Here is a 14928-nt window from a genome sequence, read left to right as displayed (position 1 = left end):
GTACTATATTTTTATAGAAAATAATTTCCCGCATACTTAATAGCCAATGAGTCAGGTTCTACTATTAATTATGTAAATATCTCATAATTATCAATAATAACATGAATTACAAGTATAAATTTACAGAAATATAGTACGGAATGATATGTAGTTTTTGAAAACAGGGTTTCTGAAAATTCGACGAATTTACAAAAATTGTAAGTAAATTAAACATACTTTAAATTTCAACACAACTTTTAATAAAATATTTATAAAAAATTGCTTTAGGACCTCAGTAGAAAAAATATACCTATTTTCCTGCATCTTCTTTAAGGCCAACAGTTCTGTTGACAATAATCTGAAAAAAAAATCATGAATAAAAACAAAATGAAAATAATTAATATTTTTACATTTGATTGCGTTGTATCTGGATCAATCGAAAAGAATCCTATTCTTTCAAACTGAAACCTATCATAAACACTGGCCTTAGTAATTGACTTATCAGCATAACTTTCAAGAACTTCTAGTGAATTTACGTTACAATCTGTCAAAAATCCTCCAGGCACTTCATTGGGATCCTCGGGATTTTTATGATTAAATCTATAACGATACAGAAACATACAAAAACAAAATCATTCATTATTCGGTAATTATTGGGAGAGGTAATTGGAGTAATTACCCCTCCCAGAAAGAAATTAATTTATTTTAATTATTTCTTTGGAAAATCGACAACTATGAAACTATGAGCCCTTCCCGGACACAAACGGTACATTGTGAGACAGGAAATTGTAGAGAGAAACAAGCCCTATAACATAGGATAGAACATTTTAATGAACAGTACTTTCCATAAAATCAATAAAATGAAAAATATACGAAATAATATACATGTACTGATTTCTTTCGAAAACCGACAACTATGAAACTATGAACCCTTCCCGGACACAAACGGTACATTGTGAGAGAGGAAATTGTAGAGAGAAACAAGCCCTATAACATCGGATAGAACATTTTAATGAACAGTGCTTTCCATAAAATCAATAAAATGAAAATATACGAAATAATATACATGTACTGATTTCTTTCGAAAATCGACAACTATGAAACTATGAATCCTTCCCGGATACAAACGGTACATTGTGAGACAGGAAATTGAAGAGAGAAACAAGCCCTATAACATAGGATACAACATTTTAATGAACAGTGCTTTCCATAAAATCAATATAATAAAAATATACGAAATAATATACATGTACTGATTTCTTTCGAAAACCGACAACTATGAAACTATGAACCCTTCCCGGACACAAACGGTACATGGTAAAACAGGAAATTGTAGAGAGAAACAAGCCCTATAACATAGGATACAAAATTTTAATGAACAGTGCTTTCCATAAAATCAATAAAATGAAAAATATACGAAATAATATACATGTACTGATTTCTTTCGAAAATCGACAACTATGAAACTATGAATCCTTCCCGGATACAAACGGTACATTGTGAGACAGGAAATTGAAGAGAGAAACAAGCCTTATAACATAGGATACAATATTTTAATGAACAATGCTTTCCATAAAATCAATAAAATGAAAAATATACGAAATAATATACATGTACTGATTTCTTTCGAAAATCGACAACTATGAAACTATGAACCTTTCCCGGACACAAACGGTACATTGTGAAACAGGAAATTGTAGAGAGAAACAAGCCCTATACAGGGGCGTATATACGGGAGGGGTAATGGGTGTAATTACCCCTCCCAGAAAGAAATTAATTAATAAGATAAAATTTGGTATAAAATAAAATTGTTACAAAAAGTTAATAATACAAATTAAAACAGAACATCCAAACCAATCCAAGTAAATTTTTTTTCCACAGTTACAATACCTTCCAACAAAAATTTAATTCAAATTTAGTACTTTTTTGAATATTCACAACCAGACTCAATCTCTAGATGCGCCACTGGACTGGATATAATCTTTGTTTTCATAAAATTTGTATACACCCTGTTTTGATGTAGACCACGAATCTGAATCTTTTTTTGGTCGAAAAAGTACAAGACATGGCAACGTTTCAAATTTTTAGATTAATAGAATATTTTTCTCCCATTGAAAGCAGAAGATGCAATTTTCTTTGTTTATTTCGTTAAGAAAAGCGTTTTTCAGTAAAATTTTGGATATTTTTCTATCCCCGATCAAGTGTGGCCTTTAGAGAAACTATGAAATTGTTATTTTATACGGCTTAAATTAAGAAAAATTCGATATTTAAATAAATTATGGTTTTTCTGAAAAAACGGTAAGAGATCGTCAAAAAAAGTTTAGATTCGTAATCTACGCCCTCAAAATAGGGCGTATAAATTTCCAGTTTTTTCAATAATTAATTGTAATTGTAATTGATGGTAAGTTAAAACAGCGTATTCATTCTAAACACGAAATACTTACAACGGTGAATATAATCTTATTTCGATGCTAATAGGATCAGATACCCAATGAATAAAAGCTTTTGGTTTTGACGCCGACTTATCTACTTCCGTACACTTACAGACAACTTCTTCTACCTGAGAATTTTTATTCTTCTTGATATCTGTTATCTCCAAAACATATCCTGCATGTCTTAAACCAACTATTTGTGTCTTCGTAAGTCGTCTGTAGTTTTTGTCCCCAACCTGCATTCAATTATTCAGTTTAGCAAATATAAGCATTAAGTTAAATCTAACCTCCATAAAATCGCTCCTCTCGATATAAATAACTTTATCAAAAGTTACAGAATGATTTCCAAGTTCGGGTTTGTTAGGAAAATTTGGCACAGAAACATTAGTTGGCCCATTGTGTGGATAATTTTCAATGCTAACCTTAAGAGGATCCAAAACTACCATTTTCCTAAAAATATAAATTAATTAAGGCAATATATCCGGTATGTAAAACATATTAAGAATACCTAGGAGCAATGTTATTTAAATGGTCTCTAACAAAAGATTCTAACATAGAAGGATCTACAGTACTCTGAGCTCCGGTCACGCCAAGTTGGGCGCAAAAATTGTTTACTGCCTCTGGTGGAAAACCTCGGCGTCTCAATGCGGTCAATGTAAACAATCTCGGATCATCCCAATCTAGAATTATTATACCGGTAATATTAACAAAAGTGCATTTTTTATATTTACCCTTTACAATTCCTTCAGAAATAAGTTTTGCGATTTTTCTCTTAGAAACTACGGTATAATTTACGTTTAATCTTCCGTACTCCCATTGTACAGGACAATAAATATCCAATGCGTTACATAACCAGTAATAACTTGATCGCCTAAAAACAATTTGTTAATAACAACTATACACGGTGTTTCAAAAAACATTTGCTATCTCTCGTGGGGAGATACCTCACGTAAAAATAAAATTTATTTTTTATATCAACATAGGTCCGATTCTTTGTTTTGTAGCTACAGAGGGTTAATTTCTTTCGATTTATTATAATTATTTTCGTCTGTGCTTTTAGTGATTCGAATGAAATTTTGAGAGCAAAATTTACTATAAGTAGTGTTACATATATTAGTACTAAGAAAGTATATAGGTTATCACTGGAATATTTTTCTAAAAAAAACCGTGCGCCACTGACATTTTCTCTTGTTAGCAAAATCATGTAGACCGTTTAATGCCGATTAAAAGGTCTCTTAATATGAGGCGTCGAGTTGCAAAACTCGCCTTATCCCACAAACATTGTTTCGAGATAATAAGCAAAAACTGTTTTAGCAAATGTTTGAAGCGCGTTAATTTACTAAAAACGTGTCCATTGAGTGGAATCATTGTTTTGTATCTCGTTTTTCTAGAAATAAATACTAATATTTAATTTTTAAACAGAAAAAACACAAAAATAATTCGGATAAGGCGGGGTTTGTTGCAGTATGATGCATATTGCGGGTTTGATACAATATGATCAATAAAAAATGGCGGCAGCTATGGCTATGACATGAAGAACGCTGTGATTTTATATGTAAATTTATATGGAAAATGTCATCGATCGTCATTTCCTAGTCAACTGGACGCCGTTTTTTTTTTGTATGATCAAGACGGTATTTGCATCCTAACATGATTTATTAAATACACTATTTTATTAAAATTAAGTAAGGATTTGAAAAGATGTCAGTAGTAATATTATACCGTATGATCGAATAAAAACGGCGTCAGCGATAGCTATGAAATGAAGATCGTTGTCATTTTATATGTAATATTATATGGGAAATGTCATCGATCGTCATTTCCAAGCCAACTGGACGCCATTTTTTTTTTCGATCATACGGTACTTTTGTAAAAAGCTTATGAAAAAATGCAAGATTTGTAACAATAATGAGAATAAAAAGCAAATATAAGTGGATTGGACGGATTTTACTGCAGTAACGTAATTTGTACTGAATTTTATATAGGAATAGGCGACTTTTACTGCAGTTTGAGATTATGTTTATGTAGATTCCAGGGTCCACTATTAACATATGTCATTAGGCCATTTTTTTTAAATGGATAAGGCGGGTTTTGCAACTTGACGCTTCATATATTGTCGATTTCAGTCTCCTTAATAAAAATTCGTAAAAAGTTTATATAAAATCATGTCCTAAAATGCTTCGTTTCGGAAATACAGGGTGTAAAAGTTTAGAATTTTTCCAAATAATTTCTGAACTAACGTCCATATTTGAATTTCCAAATATTACCGAGAGCAAACTTACCGAGATTGAAACTCCTTGGTACAAAGAGAATGGGTGATATTTTCAATGCTATCACAAAGACAGTGTGTATAGTCATACGTAGGATAAATACACCATTTATCCTTTGTTCGATGGTGAGGTATGAAACGCACACGATAGGCCACAGGGTCCATTTTTCCTTCTTCCAAAGTTATTTTCATGCGTAATGTCGCAGCACCTTCGTCAATTTTTCCATTTTTCATGTCCTACGACCAGAGTTTTAAGTACATATACAACTTTTAGCCATATTTTAGATTATACGACCCTGGTCACTTTATTTCCGTGGTCTGTATTTTAATACATACAACAGAGATAAATATATACGACTAGTTGAGAGACAGAGGCAAAATAAAAGGCGGCAAACAGTGTTGCCGTTTCGTACGCGAAATAACATAATGAACGAAGATACTATTTCTAAGCTAATGTTCAATTCTGTTGCTTCAAAACACTGAATAAAATATCTCCAGACACTTTCAATTCATTGATTTGTTCAGAAATAGCAATCGTATTTTAAGGTGTAAAGTTTCGTTATAAAATCCCGCGGTATCACGGGCTACACGCCATAGAACTAATAAAATTCGTACTAAATTCAAACAGCTCTCAATTTTGACTTTACTTACTAATAACGATGATTGTTTGTTTTTGTAGTTTTGCCAGCGAAACAACGCAGTCGTGAAACCGAAGCTTAATAAGAATTTATTCCAGCTATAGTAAAATCAGACTAATTGTGGAGATTAAAGAGCCAACCCTAGATGCAACATTTTTTGAAAACGCTTACTTCTGGCACAATCCGGCAATACTGCATAAAAGAAATGTATCAACCCAACTTTTTTTCTCTTTTCAATACATCTGATTTTTCATGAACCTGTCTTCGTCTTAAACGTTAACATTCAGACCACGCTTCTACGGTGACTAAATATGTATGTTTTTATTATGCCCAAAAATGGTGATTTGATTCTACATAAAAATCTTATTTAATATACTCGATAAAAATGTTTGCAAACTTTTAAGCACACACTGTATAAAATATGTATAACTCAGTGGCGTGCCCATATAGTTCCGGGTTAAAACTCCTAAGAAAAAAGCATATACAGTAGACTCTCCATTATCCGAGCTAATGTGGGCTGTACCCTGTACCCTAGGTTGGATAATTGGCGCCTCGGATTATTCGGATTTTTAAATTTTGTTTTTTTTATGTATTTTTTAATATGTATTATTTAATAATAAATGCCAGTAGTAACGTTAAAATATTTTATTAATAATTTTGGCAAACAAAAAAACACCTAAAGTCAGTTTGTGTTGCTTCGGCAATTATGGGATTCTCCGTAATTCCTCCTAATTACCCGATTTCAACGGCGGTGTAACTCAACTCGGATAATTCGACGATTAAGAAGAAAATACTGTTTTTATATGCATAAACTTAGGACGGGAACAATTTTTGTCATTTTTGTGATTATTTAATACTATTTCTTGTCTATTTTATAACTGGTTTTATGCAAAGCTTAAACAATTAAAATTTGAATAAATTTTTGTCTGTTAGGCAGATTTGTTTCATTAGTAAAATACTGCTGATAAGTTGGTGTCCGTTGAATTAACGCATCGGTTTTTACAAAAAATAACCTATTTTATTTTGTACACTTTCCTACAGTGGCATATTACCCAGAAGACATTTTTGAAGATATATTAATTTACACATACCTGAAAGAGTTGTAAACTTTCTTCAATTGGTCTATCTCTCCAAGGTGAAGGTTCAGGATTGAAACCTTTCATTTCATCCGCAGTTTGATGACACACATAAGCCAAACCTTTCCCGATTAATTTTACAGCCCACTCATACAACTGATCAAAATAGTCTGAAGAATGGGTCACTTTATAAGGCTTATAACCTATAACAATATTTCAGTACATAATATAGGTGATAGTACTGTAACGTAAAACTTTATAAATAAAAAAGTGTTCGTTTGAGGTTAATAGTATTATTAACAGACATGATTTCTGGATCAAGTAGCGAAATAACATACTGGGCATCATATTTAAAATTAGAAAGGCCTTTAAGAGTTATGAATGTTCAATGTTAATGTTGTCCCGACCTGTATAAATTTTAATGTCAAATTTAAATTTGATTTATCATACAGAGGTTTTATAAATCAAATTTAATATGTATTGTCCATTTTTTGAAAATATTAAAATATGTCAAAAACCGTATAATTTATCGACATAAGGTTCTTAATAAAACCTATAGAATATTTCTATGTAGAATCCAAAAATCTATTAATATATAAAGTATTCAATTTAAATATATAATAATAGCTCCCGTGTATAGCGTTTAACGCCTTGGGAGTAGCAAGGTACAGCTTGCCATACTAGAACCGTTCGGTATACAAGGAAGGTAATGTGGCTAGCACTACGTTTCAACCGCCTATTATTACCTCAGGACTGTGAATCCCAAGTACTCATTTGGCTGAGTAGACCTCATTTTTAACCTACAATTTAAATATACAAATCCAAAAGCCTATATAATATTCTCCAACATTCTGATACAATTCTCGTTTTTCTAAGAAAGTTAGTGTGAAAACTAAATCTTCCAAACCAATGGGCAACTACCCCAGCATCCTCCAGGCAAAATCTACGCTATCGAAAGATGCGTACAACTCATCTTAGATAGGAATTATCGGAAAAAAGAAATTGCCATTTTTTCTGATAGCCAAGCAGCATTAAAAATAGGAATAGATCAACTCAGTAACCATCAATTCGAAGTTGATCAAAGAATGCCTAGTGAAGCTGAACAAATAAGAGAAAGAAAATAAGTCCTCCTACTCTGGGTGCCAACCCCCCAAGGGATAGAAGGTAATGAAAAAGTACGACCTAACTAGAAAAGGAGCAAACACTTCAGTAACTGGACCAGAACCGTTCTGTTTAGCGGAACTCAAGAACCTGGAAGATTCCATCTGGAATGGAAATCCCTCCAACGGCCTAAGAACCAAGAAAAATCAAAGATTTTCTTATATTTAAATAAGAACAATCTTCGGATTGTCATGGGGTTTTTAACAAGACCCTAGCTCATCAATGAACCACAATAGATTGAAGGTAAGGAACAACGGCGAATGCAGATTCTGTGGGGAAAATGGGGAAACAACAGAACATCTCATCACAGAGTGCGCCGAGGCAACCATTCGTGTCATAAACTTTGGCATAACTGATATCGGAGATGCAGAAATAACTTCTGCAGAACCATCTCCGATAGTGGCTTTTGTCAAAGCCCTGAGACTGTATGATGAGTTATAACTCAAGAAAGGGGGACACAACAGATCTATAAGGTCGCGGTGATTACCCCCCCCCCCATACAATCTATTATATATGTGTATTATTACCTAACCAGTTAACAATATCATGGATCCCAGTAAAAAACTTCTCCTCCTCCTTTTCAGGATTAGTGTCATCATATCTTAGAAAACAAATACCATTATTCGCAGCTGCATATCCAAAGTTAATATTAATGGCTTTAGCATGACCAATATGCAAAATTCCATTAGGTTCGGGTGGAAATCTTGTTCTTACCTAAAAGAAATATCTATAAATATTAGTCAGCCATTTTTTTAACAGATTTTTACTTCAAACAAAGAAAGTAATTAATGTAAAAAGATATAATGCTGAAACTAATTATACTATGTTTGTATATTACCTGTCCTCCAGTAATACTCAAGTGTTCTTTAAGAAGTCTTTCTGTATTTTCTGTTACTATGTAACCATCAGTTTTGTAGTTCTCTCCAGGTGCATGAAAATTTACTTTTTTCATGACATCTAATATTGTCAAAGGTTGTACTGGCGAACTTTCTAATAAAATAAATGATAAGCGTTTCAATGGTATTTGATCGTTAATAAATTGAGAGTTTTTAATTTCCATTACCATAATTAAAGAATGAAATACATATGTAAAAAGGTCCAAGTGTAATTTTAAAAATTTTGTAGTAGGCACAAGAAACTTAGCTTAATTGTTATGTAAGTTACGTTTTGGCACAAGCAAGGCAAAACACAGTAAGTGTATTGGCTGGGTGGACTGTATGTAACTCGAACTCGTTATTTAAAATATTTATTTACTAAACAAATAAACAAACAAACTTTAACTCTTCTAAATTGTCTTTGATTATAACTTGGCTGCAACTGGTGGCGCACGATAATAATAATAGGTTCGTAGCCCGCAGTGTGTGCTCTCTCTAAAACTTGCCAGAGAACACCCCCGTAATCCTGGTTTTAGACCGCGAGAGGTAAAAATCACACATATGTTTCTGCCCCCGTGTCCCGCTTTTCCCATTGGTTACAAACTTAACTTACGCACTATCGCGTCGCGTAGGGTGAGAACACTGTTGTCACGTTTACGGCGATGTTATTAAAAAGAATGTATTTGAAGTATGTGGCCTGAACAGTAAGATAAAACCTGTGCAAAATGCGGATACCGGTACGCACCTGCAAGACACGAGCCGTGAGAACGTGCCCAACAGAAGCAATTGAGGTAATTCTAGACCTAACACCACTGTACATTCTCACCGGTAGATACGCCAATGCGACAGTGATTAAAATGGTCATTGGCGGAACAGTGCTGGGAGAGTTGTCAGCTCAGGAGCTTGGAATGCCCTCAAATGGAAAATTCCACTCCTCCAACACCCAGTCGATGACATACAAATAATGTACAACTTTGAAAAACACCTCACTGTAGTATTGAACAATAAAAAGAATTGAAAGTGAGAAAGCTTTGCTCAGCAGGTAAAAGACCATACCATAATGTGGTATACTAATGCTTCCAACACAACCAAACCAAACCAAACCGAACCAATGGGCACCTACTCCAGCATCCTTCAGGCAGAAATCTACGCTATTGAAAGATACTCTCAACTCTCAAACTCTCTCGATCACTTGACAACCAGATAAAAGAGATTGGTGGCGTCATTACGGCATTTCGTAAATTACTGCATATTCTTTTTAGTTAATAATTTGATTTGGGGTTATGATTTTATTGACGGACATCGATCAATGCAAAATTTTCCTTTAATAATTGTCATTGTCATTTAATTTGGGGTAATTTCGCTAATTAATATACAAAGCTCAAACAAAAGCTCATTGCTAAGCTTATAAATTATAGTAAGTAAAAAGTAAAATGCAACGGTATAATATTCCTATGTAATAATGATGTATTACATAGGAATATTACACCGATACAATACAAATTGAAAACGCTTTTAAATAATATAGCGAGTTTCTGATGCTTTAGAAAATAGGAATTTCAATAGTCCAAAGGATTGGAACTAAAGGGATTCTAACTGATGAAGAGTTCAAGAAAAAATTATTAAATGTTGAAAAAAAAACGGAACTCGCTCAATCGATAATATAGCAATGTACTTAAAATTTTTTAAACAATATGAACTGATTTCAGACATACCCTAAAACTCATATTTGACAAATAACGATGACGTAACGTTGAACGATGGCTGAACAGTCTTTACAACTTATCTTAGATAGAAAGTTTCAGAAATAACAAATAGCCATTTTATCAGATATTCAAGCAACATTAAAAGCGATCAACTCAGTAAGCATCAATTCGAAGTTGGTCAAAGAATGCCTATAAAAGCTGAACAAATTAGGCAAAGGCAATAAAGCGGGCATCCTCCTACTCTGGATGCTCGTCCATCAAGGGATAGAAGGTAATGAAAAATCAAGCGATCTAGCTAAAAAAGGAGCGAACACTACACCAACTGCGCCCGAACCGTTCTGCTTCCTAAGTGGTAACTATATACTTACCTTTATTAACAGTTTCTTTATTTGGTCCTTTATTTTCTTTCTTATTTAATTTAGGTGCCTTTTTCTCAGTTTTAGAAGCAGGAGCAAGATCCGCTTCCGTTTTAGGTCCCAAAATATCAAATATTTGCACATCTATCTCATTTTTAATGGCTTTTCCATCTTAAAAAAAGGGTTTAGTATCGTTTTCATATGAGTATAAAAAGTATTATTACCTGCCCAATTTAAATCTTCCCTAACTTTCTGCATTAAAGGTCCAGCATTAAATCTATACCTTTTTTCAATTAACTCTTTCTTAAATGACTGAATGTGATTCTCAACACACTTTTCTATCTCCTCAGGTGTAACTACTACACCTACACCACAGTAATTCTCTAAACCAGTCGTGTCGATGTCATTTAAATGAGATAAAGCAAACTCAATAGCTTTATCAATGCGCAAAGTATTATCAAGTTTCTTGCATACTACATATTTTATCAATAATGGAAAGTGATGAATAATTTGCGGCTTAATTTTTGTTGCCAAATGGTAGAGTAGAATTCCAGTTCCATTTGATAATGCGACACCACGAATCTAATAAAATATAAAAGAAGGTATTTAATTATACAGGGTCGCTTTTATGTATGGAAACGGTCGATTTGTGTCACATCAAACTTTTTTTTTAATTAAACCCCCTGTATATTATTATTTTATGGGCATAATTACAGGGGGGCCGGGCCCACCCCAGGTACTGTTGGGCATCCCCCAGAGAAATCTTGAGTTTTGACAGAATTATGACTCTTGGCTAAATATTTTTATTTGCTTGTTGTAGTAAAAAGACATTTTCTAGTTTTGTTTAGTTAATATTATTTCGTTTTGTTCAAAAAATGTGTGTTAGTTTTTATTTTTCTTACAAAATTTGTAGGTATTTAAGTAACCCACGGGAACGCGAGATAATCAAGTTTATCAAATGTATTAAGATAAATTCATGTAAACGTTTTATCAAAAAAATGTGTTTATTTTTTAATATTATTATTCTTCATCAAAAAAATCAAAAAGCGTTGGACCCCCTGTAATTCAGGAAGTAACAGATCTAGGACAAATCTGTGTGTAGCAACTTTAGTTTCATAAAAAAGTAGCAGAGTGATGTGAAAGCCGCACCTTTGTCTCTCGACTCATAAACGAGAAATCCTGTAAAACACGCGAAAATGGGACACCCTCTACACCAAAATTTTTAATCTTATATAAAATTTTAGATATTGTATAATAGTTATTTACAGTACAAGTGTGTTTATGAACATGATTACAACAACGAGTGTGAACGATTAGAACGACGAGGTCGTAGACCGAGTCGTTCTAATCACACGAGTGTTGTAATCATGTTTAAACGCGCGTGTCATGTACAACGTTTTATCTACAACCGAAAAATAAGAAAATGCTGTTTTAATTTTCGTTTATTAGTCGCCTATCTTTAACTATGACATTTGTCACATTTATTCCGAAAAGTCAGTTTGCCCTGTCAAGTAAACGCGAGAACTTTTTGCCCAGAAAAATTATTTTAAAAATTACGATGAGCGATTCCGAAAGTCTCCCTTCAGATGTAGAACTTGCCGCAGTACGTGCCACGGAATCATTATTGCCAGAAAAGTTAATATATTTAGATGTTCGTAGTTGTTTTTCATTATTATAGCAACTAGTTGTGTTATAGATTCATAACACCACTAGTTGTGTTATGAATCTCATAACGTAACTGAAATACTAAAAAATAGTGATGTAAAAACGTTATAACTAAACGGTTGTAGATAAAGTAATTTAATATTTCAAAGGCACAGTTGACATTAAGTAACTTCGATTATTGTCGCAAATATAGATAATACAATGTGATCGAAAAAAAAAACGGCGTCAGCGGTGGCTATGAAATGAAGATCACTGTCATTTGATATGTAAAATTATAGGGGGAATGTCATCGATCGTCATTTCCAAGCCAACTTAACGCCTTTTTTTTCATTATACAGTAATTAATTGTTAGTATTTTGGATACAATTTTTATTTTATGGAGTGACAATGAATCAGCCACACCAACACACTGGTTTTCAATTAATAACCAAAATTAAGCGACCTGTAATGAAAAAAAAAATGATGGGTGGTCAGCTGAAAAACTACTAGCCTTGTATATGAATTTTTAAAGTAGCTCAACCTAAGATGTTTATGGATGTAAAGCACCAGATGGCGGGGCGTATTTCACAGTCTTTTACCACAGAAAAATATTTTTTGTCACTCTGAATTTTGAAGCGACCAATAAAAACAGAGAAAATAAAAATTGATAATTTTCGGACTGTGCCAATTGATTACTAATCGACCAGATACTTTTTGTCTATTAGATATGCTATAAAAGCTGGTAATTATTCAATTCGACCATTGTAAATACCCGACAAATTCCGCAAGGCCGACGAGGCCGATGCTTTTCACTGATAAGAAAAAAACTTGTTTGTTTAGATAATTTTCGAGATATTTTTTCTTTCTGAATGCACATTTTTAAAGTATTTTATATTCTTTGTCAGCTTGATCTATTATACTGGTCATACTGGGTAAAATGGAAACCCTAGTTGGCCCTGACTTCATAAAGAGCCCCATTCTTTAAGCTTTTCAGCAATATAGGTATAATATGTTTTTTTTTCGAAAAATTACAAGTTATAGCCAATTCTTTTCTTTCTTGGCTAATTCCCATACCAATAATACCATGCCAATTAGTTGTCATCAAAAATGTAAAAAGTTTTATGTTTTCAAAAAAAAATATCGTAAAATTGGTAAAGCACTCAATTTAGAATAAAATAATCTAAGAATGAAATGATTCTTTTATAAACCTGCATTAAATCAAATTAAAATAGGTATATTACTATATTATCATAAATTATAAATAATGTACCAACATATCGAAATAATAATTTCTTTGTTAATACGCTTTAGAATTCTTAAAATAACAGGCAAAAATAATCCACAATTTACAATAAAATAAAAGTTTCATTTAAATTTCTTTTAATCAGCTGATCACTATTACAGTTCGCAGAAACCCGGGCTATATTATTACATTACTCTGAGGAAAATAATGAAAATAATCGATATTTTTGACTCCGCCCCGAAAGGTTCACGATTTGTCCTCCAGTTGGCAGCACAATTTGTCTAGTCGGTTGAACAACTTTAAGAATATATAAACAAGGCTACTAGCAACTTTGTTCCGAGGCATGAATATAAAGTTGGGTGAGAATAGCTCAAAGCTTAAACAAATATTTTTACTTTTTGGCTTAACATTTTTGTCATCCATAACAACATTCCTCATTATTAAACTATTAGAACATTTATAACATATATATGATCTGGTTTATATTTCTCTCATATTACATCGTTTTATTTCCATTAATTTTATTTACAGACCCACCTCCACATTTACCATACGTCTTAGCTATTTAGTCACAATGTATTGAAAGTAAATATGAATTGAATTTTTTAAAACGGAAGACCGTCTAGAAAACTGACGGAATTATTCAGTTTTATAACAAAACTATTATTTTTCTTAGTTTTGTCTTTGAAAATTACAAAAAATAGTATTGATAATGACAGCATCTTTAAGAAGCAACTGTTAAAACCACAGGTAAAACTTCCAGTGTGTCTAGTCCGTCTTAACTGACGAGGCTTAATATAATTACATATAGTAGGCTTAATATAATTACATATAGTAGGCTTAATATAAATGGTAGATTAGTACCTACTTCGTCTATGGGTTAGTAAATGTTTTGTATGAAAGTAATTTCCCAGTTAAATATTTTGTAATTTTATAACTTAATAAATATATATTCCTCTCAAGTAAAAAAATATGTTTTGTTACTGCTATTTGCATAAAAAATATGAATGAATAATATAGTTTCAAATAATTTACCTCATTTAAAATAAATAGTAAATGCTTGGTAACTGTTTCATTTTTTAAAGTCTCTTTCGCTTTCTGCTCACTCAGTCCTAAATTAATAAAGGCGGTAACAAGATCTTCACTTTTTTCCATTTTCAAAAAGCTCTATAATTTCCAAAATTATTTATTTAAAGAAAAAACGCCGGTTTCATATTTCACCTCCTGCAAACTTTTCAAACATATGGAATATGGAATTGATATTGCCACAGATCACGGACATTGCTGTGCTTTCACTTTGACAGTTGACCTAACTGGGACATCATGTGACTAAAAACGCAGAATGCGTCCAATGAAATGCGTCAGAGGAAGAAGAAGGGTTGGGGACAGTCAAATTTCATATTTTCATTTCTATCAATTATATATGATAAGTTTATTTTAATGAAAACTTAAATAAAATCAATTGGTTTGTAATATTCAATAAATCAGACACTGATAATTTACATCAAACACTATTTATCAGAGAAAAGGTACTTTTGTTTTTTGAAAT

The 14928-nt window shown here is 32.4% G+C and overlaps 1 protein-coding gene across 1 annotated transcript; it reads right to left on the bottom strand.

Annotated features, from left to right (window-relative positions):
* Positions 1 to 220: 220 nt before the first annotated feature.
* Positions 221 to 14676, bottom strand: LOC115877159 (probable glutamine--tRNA ligase). Its single transcript, XM_030893315.1, has 13 exons — positions 14415 to 14676; positions 10717 to 11074; positions 10505 to 10663; positions 8394 to 8545; positions 8083 to 8269; positions 6410 to 6597; positions 4694 to 4917; positions 3143 to 3282; positions 2920 to 3091; positions 2699 to 2861; positions 2424 to 2647; positions 390 to 579; positions 221 to 337 (listed from the first exon to the last, which is right to left on the bottom strand). Exons 1-13 carry the CDS (start codon positions 14532 to 14534, stop codon positions 290 to 292), a joined length of 2325 nt encoding a protein of 774 aa, XP_030749175.1. The 5' UTR covers positions 14535 to 14676; the 3' UTR covers positions 221 to 289.
* Positions 14677 to 14928: the final 252 nt, after the last annotated feature.

Source organism: Sitophilus oryzae, unplaced genomic scaffold (assembly GCF_002938485.1).
Source record: "Sitophilus oryzae breed Bouriz unplaced genomic scaffold, Soryzae_2.0 scaffold_1442_pilon_pilon, whole genome shotgun sequence".
Classification (NCBI taxonomy): Eukaryota; Metazoa; Arthropoda; class Insecta; order Coleoptera; family Curculionidae; genus Sitophilus; species Sitophilus oryzae.
Note: the sequence above shows the minus strand (reverse complement) of the source record. Positions and strands in the feature narration are given on the sequence as shown.

Coding starts and splice junctions, on each gene's coding strand:
- LOC115877159 (XM_030893315.1), bottom strand. CDS start 14,534: ATGGAAAAAAGTGAAGATCTTGTTACCGCCTTTATTAATTTAGGACTG. Junction 4,918..6,409: donor AAAGTTTACAACTCTTTCAG/GTATGTGTAAAT, acceptor CTCTGGTCGTAG/GACATGAAAAATGGAAAAAT. Junction 2,648..2,698: donor AGAGGAGCGATTTTATGGAG/GTTAGATTTAAC, acceptor AATTGAATGCAG/GTTGGGGACAAAAACTACAG.